This window comes from Parus major, unplaced genomic scaffold (assembly GCF_001522545.3).
Source record: "Parus major isolate Abel unplaced genomic scaffold, Parus_major1.1 Scaffold498, whole genome shotgun sequence".
NCBI classification, from domain to species: domain Eukaryota; kingdom Metazoa; phylum Chordata; class Aves; order Passeriformes; family Paridae; genus Parus; species Parus major.
Window position 1 is genome coordinate 10158 of NW_015379389.1, and position 8153 is coordinate 18310.

The 8153-nt window shown below is 67.7% G+C and overlaps 1 protein-coding gene across 1 annotated transcript in view; it reads left to right on the plus strand.

Moving 5' to 3' along the window:
- Window positions 1–312: 312 nt before the first annotated feature.
- The window catches only part of TIMELESS (timeless circadian regulator), a 13210-nt gene continuing 5369 nt past the window's right edge, over window positions 313–8153 (plus strand). The window contains exons 1-25 of the mRNA XM_015616550.3: window positions 313–522; window positions 591–744; window positions 834–948; window positions 1024–1086; window positions 1679–1780; window positions 1874–2029; window positions 2102–2235; window positions 2316–2403; window positions 3268–3444; window positions 3519–3736; window positions 4240–4343; window positions 4428–4597; window positions 4673–4792; window positions 4870–5021; window positions 5099–5196; window positions 5278–5395; window positions 5467–5668; window positions 6606–6757; window positions 6828–6913; window positions 6994–7117; window positions 7218–7300; window positions 7372–7514; window positions 7629–7797; window positions 7875–7943; window positions 8013–8131. Coding sequence (XP_015472036.1) covers window positions 426–522; window positions 591–744; window positions 834–948; window positions 1024–1086; window positions 1679–1780; window positions 1874–2029; window positions 2102–2235; window positions 2316–2403; window positions 3268–3444; window positions 3519–3736; window positions 4240–4343; window positions 4428–4597; window positions 4673–4792; window positions 4870–5021; window positions 5099–5196; window positions 5278–5395; window positions 5467–5668; window positions 6606–6757; window positions 6828–6913; window positions 6994–7117; window positions 7218–7300; window positions 7372–7514; window positions 7629–7797; window positions 7875–7943; window positions 8013–8131 — 3213 coding nt within the window. The 5' untranslated portion in view covers window positions 313–425. The remainder of the gene's footprint in view (window positions 523–590; window positions 745–833; window positions 949–1023; window positions 1087–1678; window positions 1781–1873; window positions 2030–2101; window positions 2236–2315; window positions 2404–3267; window positions 3445–3518; window positions 3737–4239; window positions 4344–4427; window positions 4598–4672; window positions 4793–4869; window positions 5022–5098; window positions 5197–5277; window positions 5396–5466; window positions 5669–6605; window positions 6758–6827; window positions 6914–6993; window positions 7118–7217; window positions 7301–7371; window positions 7515–7628; window positions 7798–7874; window positions 7944–8012; window positions 8132–8153) is intronic.

Genomic DNA, 8153 nt, shown 5'->3' on the forward strand with positions numbered 1-8153 from the left:
CTGAGATCGGGTAGTGGGGGGTGGGGAACGCTCCGGGATCGGGAAGGCAGCGGGACCGACTGGGATCGAGGTGCACTCCGTGACTGGGGTGAACCGATAAAGGGGCCTGGAATGGAACCGGCGGGGCTCTGGGGTGCGCCGGTGCTGGGGAGGACCGGGAGCGGGAGGTGCGCTGGAATCGAGGTGGTACCGGGGCCTGGGGGTCGCCGTGGGGTCCGGTACCGAGGGGAACCAGGCATGGGATGTTGGTCGGTGTTGGGGAAACTGGAACTGGAGGGTGTCCCGGGACCTGGGATACCGGGACCGGCAGGTGGGGCTGTACCGGGGGAGCCCAGAGCGGGTGGGAGAACCTCGGGGGGTACCCGGTGCTGACAGTGGCCCGCAGGTGGCCCCCGGTGCTGGTCCCGTGCGCAGCCCCGCGCTGCATGGACTGGTACATGATGAACTGCGAGCTCCTGGCTACCTGCAGCGCCCTGGGCTACCTGGAGGGCGATGTGTATCACCGGGAGCCCGACTGCCTGGGTAGGTGGGCACCGGCAGGGGGGCGGTGGGGCCGGGGGCGGCGGGGAATGACGGCCCCGTGTCCCCAGAGAGCGTCAAGGACCTGATCCGGTACCTGCGCCATGAGGACGAGACCCGGGACGTGCGGCAGCAGCTGGGGGCGGCCCAAATCCTGCAGAACGATCTCCTGCCCATCATGGTGCAGTACCCCCAGGACAAAGTGCTCTTCGACGCCGTCATCAGGTATCGGGGGGCGGGTTCATGGCCAGGGGTGGCCCTGCGGGGGCTCCTCGCTGGGCAGGGGTCCCTCACACCCCTCCACCTCCTCACAGGTTGATGGTGAACCTGACACAGCCGGCCCTGCTGTGCTTTGGGAAGGTGCCAGCAGATGCCACCTCCCGGCACCACTTTCTCCAGGTGCTGTCCTACCTGCAGGCCTACAAGGAGGTGAGTCCACCCCGGGGACGTGCCGTGGGCAGGGGGCTTTGCCCACGTTCCCCTGCTCATGTGGGGTCTCTGCAGGCTTTCGCCAGTGAGAAGGTGTTTGTGGTGCTCAGTGAGAAGCTCTACAGCCTCCTGCAGCTGGTGAGTGCCCTGTCCTCAGAGGGCTGCCAGTGGTGTCCCTGCTGGGGGTCCCCAGGGGGCTGCAGGGGCTGTCCCGGGTGGGGGTTCCTGTGGGGGCTGCAGGGTCTTTCCTTGCTTGGGATCCCTGAGGGGCTCCAGGGCCCATCCCTGCCACGGGTCCCTGGGGGCTGTGGGGTCTGTCCTTGTCAGGGGTCCCTGGGGGCTGTGGGGTCTGTCCTTGTCAGGGATCTCTCGGGGTCTGTGGGGTCTGTCCTTGTCAGGGGTCCCTGGGGGCTGTGGGGTCTGTTCCTGTCAGGGGTCTCTCAGGGGCTGTGGGGTCTGTCCCTGTCAGGGATCTCTCAGGGGCTGTGGGGTCTCTCCTTGTCAGGGTTCCCTGGGGGCTGTGGGGTCTGTCCTTGTCAGGGATCTCTCAGGGGCTGTGGGGTCTCTCCTTGTCAGGGATCCCCAGGAGGCTGCAGGGTCTGTCTTTGCCAGGAGTCCCTGGTGGGCTGTGGGGTCTGTTTCTGCTGGGGGTCCCTCAGGGGCTGTGGGGTCCTTCCTTGCCCAGGACCCCCAGGGGGCTGTGGGGGTCCTGACAGCTGTGTCCCCCCAGGACTGGGAGCAGCGGCAGGAGGAGGACACGCTGCTGATCGAGAGGATCCTGCTGCTGGTGCGCAACGTGCTGCACGTGCCCCCGGACCCCACGGAGGAGCAGGTACCGGGACAGGGCCCTTCCCCGGCTCCCTGACAGCTCTGGGGTCACAGAGGCTCCACGGGGACCCCGACACCCCACCACCATCCCCAGCAGGGCGTGGACGGCGACGCCAGCGTGCACGACCGGGTGCTGTGGGCGCTGCACATCAGCGGCATGGACGACCTGCTCAAATTCCTGGCCAGCGCCCAGGTGGAGCAGCAATGGGGCCTGCACGTCCTGGAGATCATCTCCCTCATGTTCCGTGACCAGGTGAGCTGGGGCAGGGGCGGCAGGGCAAGGACCCCCCCGGAGCCCCCACGGTGCTGACGGAGCTGCTGGCAGAGCCCGGAGGAGCTGGCGGCGCTGGGACAGGGGATGGCAGGTGCTGAGCACGGGGAGGACACGCGGGAGCTGGAGGCTCTGCGGCAGCGGGAGCTGGCCGAGAAGAAAGCCCGGGCACTGCAGCGCACGTCCAGGTGAGGAGGGGGCACCTCCATGGCAGGGATGAGACGCCCATGGTGGGGACAGCATCACTCAGCCCCTGTCCCCTGCCCAGGCACTCCCGCTTTGGTGGCTCCTACGTCCTGCAGGGCCTCAAGTCCATCGGGGACCGGGATGTGGTGTTCCACAAAGGGCTGCACAATGTGAGAGCGGGGACCTGGCGAGGGCACGGGGCTGGGGACAGGGCGGGGGACATGGGGACAGGGATGTGGCACGTGGGGCTGGGGGTGTGGCGCAGGATGGAGGGCGAGGATGTGGAGGGAGGTGCAGGAGTCTGGTGAGGGGCACAGGGCTGGGGATGTGGTAAGGGGCAGGGAAACAGGAAGGTGGGTGGGACACCAGGATAAAGATGTGGCGTGGGCACAGGGACAAGGATGTGGCAGGTGGCACTGGGGGTGGGGGGCACAGGTGGGGGGATGTGGTGGGGGTCACACAACCGGGGAGGTGGCAGTGGGCACGGGGACAAGGACACGGTGCGGGGTGCAGGGTCAGGGATGTGACAGAGGTCATTGGGAGGGGAATGTGAGTGAGGGACACAGGGCAGGGACATCGGTGGGACACAGGACTGGGGGCGGGGTGTGGAGCACAGAGACGAGGAATGCGGTGGGGTTACAGGAACACAGGAACGGGGATGTGGACAGGGACATGGTGGGTGGCACAGAGCCAGGGAGGCAGCAGGGGACACTGGGCTGGGACATGGCTGAGGGCGCTGGGATGGGACATGGCAGGGGACACTGGGCTGGGACATGGCAGGGGACACTGGGATGGGACATGGCTGAGGGCACTGGGATGGGACATGGCAGGGGACACTGGGATGGGACATGGCAGGGGACACTGGGATGGGACATGGTTGAGGACACTGGGCTGGGACATGGCAGGGGACACTGGGATGGGACATGGCTGGGGACACTGGGATGGGACATGGCAGGGAGCACTGGGCTGGGACATGGCTGAAGGGCACCAGGACAATGCCACTGGGATAAATCTGGCCGCTCCATCCCCTGCAGCTGAAGAGCTACAGCCACGACCTGGGCAAGGAGCCGCAGCGGGTGCCCCGGCGCCGCCAGGCCGCCCCCGAGTCCGAGCCCTCGCGCCGCTCCGCCCGCAACGTCCGCCTCTTCCTGCGCCGCTTCTGCCAGGACTTCCTGGAGGACTGCTACAACCGCCTGATGCTGCTGGTCAAGGTGAGGGGCTGGGAGGGCCCGGATCCCCTCTCCAGCCTGTGGGACCCCCACTGAGACCTTCTGGTGGCCCCCAGGACCAGCTGGTGCGGGAGAAGGCTCAGCAGCACGATGAGACCTATTACCTGTGGGCCACCGCCTTCTTCATGGCCTTCAACCGGCTCCACGGCTTCCGCCCCGAGCTGGTGTCCGAGACCGTGGGGGTCCGAGCCTTCCACTTCATCGAGCAGAACCTCACCACCTATTATGAGATGGCACTGATGGACAAGAAGGAGGCAACAACCTGGGCCCGCAGGTGAGCACCTGGGACCCTCCGGGGCAGCTGGGACACCCCTTGGTGTCTGGGACTCCCAGGACCTGGGATTCTCCTTGAGTATCTGAGACTGCCCGTGGTGTCTGGGACCTTCTGGGACCCCCACAGTAGCTGGGATACCCCCAGTGCCTGGGATCCCTTGGACACCTGTGAGACCCCAGGGCACCTGGGACACCCCTTGGTTTCTAGGACCCCCAACTACTTGGGATCCCCTGGACACTTGGGACACCCTGTGGTGCCTGGGACCACCCCCCAGTCACCTGGGACCACCCCCCAGTCACCTGGGACCTCCCTGGTGCCTGGAACACCCTGGGAACCCAGGAGCCCCTGGGCATCTGGGACCCCCTTTTGGGACTTTTGGAGTGCCTGGGACCCCCAAAGTACCTGGGACCCCCATGGCACCTGGGACCCCCATGGCACCTGGGACCCCCATGGCACCTGTGACCCCCCTGGGCACCTCTGACCGCCCCCACTGCCATCCCCAGGATGCACTTGGCCCTGAAGGCGTACCAGGAGCTGCTGCGGACGGTGCAGGAGATGGACCGGTCCCCAGAGCAGGCGGTGCGGGACAGCAGCCACATCATCAAGAGTGAGTCCCTCTGTCCCTCTGTCCCTCTGCCCATCCCTGGGGTGTCCCCGACCTGCCCCTTCCCACTGCCACCCTCCTCCCCAGGCAACATCTTCTACCTGATGGAATACCGGGAGCTCTTCCTCACGCTCTTCCGCAAGTTCGACGAGACCAAGCAGCCGCGCAGCTTCCTGCGGGACCTGGTGGAGACGGCCCACCTCTTCCTCCGCATGCTGGAGCGCTTCTGCCGCGGCCGTGCCAACCTGGTGGTGCAGGTGGGATGCGGCTGCCCCGCTTCGGGGGTCCCTGGGGGTCATTCGGCCCCTCCTGACCCCGTCCTCGCCCCCCAGAACAAACGTGTGCGGAGGAAGAAGAAGCCTCGTGCTCCCGCGGCTCCTGCCCCGCCGAGCGCCGCGGAGCTGGAGCAGCTGTGGGAAGGATTGGCCCCGCGGCTCCAGGCCTGCCTGGAGGTACCAGGGAAGGGTCCTGCCCCACGGGGGGCTCTGGGGGTGTTGGTGGGGCAGGGGCTGACCCTGCACTGCCCCAGGGCGAGGTGTCCCTCCCCGAGGACGTGGTGCCCTTCGACGCCGCCTCGGAGACGCCGGTGGAGGAGCAGCGCGCGGAGGCTGTGCTGCGCATCCAGGAGTGCCTGCGGGATTCCCGCGTGGCCCAGGCCCTGCAGCTGCTCCGCTCAGCCAGGTACCGGCCCCGCGACGCCCCTCCCGTGCCCAGCAGGGCGTGGGGACGCGGTGCCAGCCTGTCCCCGCTGTCCCCAGGGAGGTTTGGCCCGAAGGGGACGTGTTCGGAGCCGCGGACGCGGGGCCGCCCGAGGAGACCCGGCTGCTGCGGGAGATCCTCGTCGCTCCCCTGCCCAGTGAGTCCCCATCTGTGACACCGGGAAATGGCAAAACTTCAGGCAAAAAAACCTGCAGACCCTCAGCACATCCCACCGCAGGGCAGGCGCCCGCCGAGCCCGAGGAGCTGGAGGAAGAGGAAGAAGAGGAGGAAGAAGAGGAGGAGCAGATCATGCAGGTGTCGGAGAAGGAATTCAACTTCCTCGACTACCTGAAGCGGTGAGCAGGGTTTGGGGAGGGCCGGGGGGGTCCCGCCGCGGGGCGGCCGCGCTGACGGGGCCGCGGGGCAGGTTCGCCTGTGCCCCCGTGGTGCGGGCGCTGGTGCTGCTGCTCCGAGGGTACGCACGGAACAGCCCCCGCACCAACCACTGCGCCGCGCGCCTGCTGCACCGCCTGGCCCGCGACCTGCGCATGGAGCCCCTGCTCTTCCAGCTCTCCCTCTTCGCCCTCTTCCACCGCCTGCTCAGCGACCCCGCGGCCGCCGCGCACCAGGTCAGACCCTGAGCCCCCCTGGGAGGGGTCTGTCCCTGCAGCCCCCGGTCCTGTTCTGTCCCTGCAGCCCCCAGTCCTGTTCTGTCCCTGCAGCCCCCAGCCCTGTTCTGTCCCTGCAGCCCCCAGTCCTGCTCTGTCCCTGCAGCCCCCAGCCCTGCTCTGTCCCTGCAGCCCCCAGCCCTGTTCTGTCCCTGCAGCCACCAGCCCCAGTCATTCCCCAACATCTCCCAACCTCATTCTGTCCCCAACATTTCCCAGCCCCGCTCTGTCCCTGCAGCCCCCAGCCCTGCTCTGTCCCTGCAGCCCCCAGCCCTGCTCTGTCCCCAACATTTCCCAGCCCTGCTCTGTCCCCAAACATTTCCCAGCCCTGCTCTGTCCCTGCTGCCCCCAGCCCCGCTCTGTCCCCAACATTTCCCAGCCCTCCTCTGTCCCAAACATTTCCCAGCCCTGCTCTGTCCCTGCTGTGTCCCTGCTGCCCCCAGCCCCACTCTATCCCTGCAGCCCCCAGCCCCACTCTCCATCCCTGCTATCCTCCAGCCCTGCTCAGTGTCTGATGTCCCCCACCCCTACTCTCTGTGCCCACATCCCCCAGCCCCTCTGTTCATCCCTGGTGTCCCCCAGCCCTGCTCTGTATTCCAAATTTCCTTCAGCCCCACTCTCTGTCCCTGGTGTCCCCCAACCCCTCTCTGTGTCCCTGGTGTCCCCCAACCCCACTCTCTGTCCCTGGCGTCCCCCAACCCCTCTCTCTGTCCCTGGTGTCCCCCAACCCCTCTCTCTGTCCCTGGTGTCTCCCAACCCCTCTCTCTGTCCCCCATGTCCCCAACCCCTCTCTCTGTCCCTGGTGTCCCCCAACCCCTCTCTCTGTCCCTCGTGTCCCCCAACCCCTCTCTCTGTCCCTGGTGTCCCCCAACCCCTCTCTCCCTCCTGCTGTCCCCAGGAGCTGGTGGCCTTGGCCAAGTTCATCCTGGGCAAGTTCTTTGCGCTGGCAGCCACCAACAAAAAGGCTTTTGTGGAGCTGCTCTTCTGGAAGAGCCCGACTGTCGTCTGGGAGATGACCAAGGGCTACAGCTCCCTGCAGGAGGGAGAAGGGTGAGTGGGCCTGGGGAGGGGGCTGCCACCCCCTCTCCCCTCCCCTCACCTCCCTTTTGCCCCTCCCCAGCACCACCCGGAGCCGGGTCCCCCCCTGGACGCCCCAGGAGGAGCAGGAGCTGCGGGAGCTCTACTGGAAGTACAAGGAGGTGGAAGGTACCGGGGGTCTCTGGGGTCTCAGTGGGACCCCCGGGGGGTGGCAGGGGCTCTGTCCCTGCAGCCTCCCTGTCCCACAGGTGGGGACATCATCGCTGCCATCCTGGCCCATCTCCCGACGGCCGGGCGGACGCGGAGGCAGGTGGTGAAGCAGCTGGTGCGGATGGGGCTGGCCAGCAGTGCCAAGGACTTCCCACGGGAGAGGTGGGTCAGGGACCCCCGGGGACAGGGCAGGGACCCCCGGGGACAGGACAGGGACCCCCAGGGACAGGGCAGGGACCCACAGCTGTTTCCCACCCCGCAGGAAGGGCACTCACATCGTGCTGTGGACGCAGGAGCAGGAGGAGGAGCTGACGCGGCTCTTCGAGGAGTTCCAGGGCTCGGACGGTGAGCTGGACACGGGGGGCAGACCCCTAAAAGCCGCCTGTAGCCCCCCACCCTGACCCCCCTCCCCACAGATGTCCTGGGGAACATCATGAAGCACCTGACGGCGCGGCGCTCGCGGGCTCGCGTGGTGGAGAAGCTGCTGGGGCTGGGGCTGGTGGCCGAACGCAAGGAGCTGTACAAGAAACGACGGAGGAAGAGCCACGGCCCTGGGCAGGTACGGGGGGCTGGAGGGTCCTGGGGAGGGTCCTGGGGGTCCTGTCCCACCCTGGGGACACCCAAACACGGCCTGTCCCCATCCTGGGCACCCAAACACTGCTGGTTCCCACAGGCTGCCACAGGTGTCCCGGCCATGCCAGCTCAAGACAGCTCAGGAGAGGATGACAGCGAGGAGGAGGAAGAGGAGGATGAGGACGAAGCAGAGGGAGACCCCCTGGAGGAGCACTGGGTGCCCGAGGAAGGGGCTGGGCAGGACCTGGCGCAGCGCCTGCAGCAGGAAGGTGGGCGAGGGGCTCCGACCCCCCCAGCTGGGCTCGGCTGCGGGGCCGGACCCTGTGTCACCTTCTGCTGTCCCCAGGCCTGGCCGGGCCCCTGCGGTGGCTGGAGAACTGTCTGCGGAGGGTGGCAGGGGACCGTGAGGAGGACGGTGAGTGGGGTGGGGGTCATGGGGGGGGTCTGTGGGGTCGGGGTCCCTCTGACGGCGCTCCCGGCCCAGGCGTGTCCCACCCGGTGCCGCTGGTGCCGCTGACGGAGGAGAACGAGGATGCCATGGAGGACCGGCGCTTCCGGAGCCTCCTGCGGCAGCTGGGGCTGCGGCCCCCCGCCAGCGAGCAGGTGAGGTCCTCGTCCCCATCCC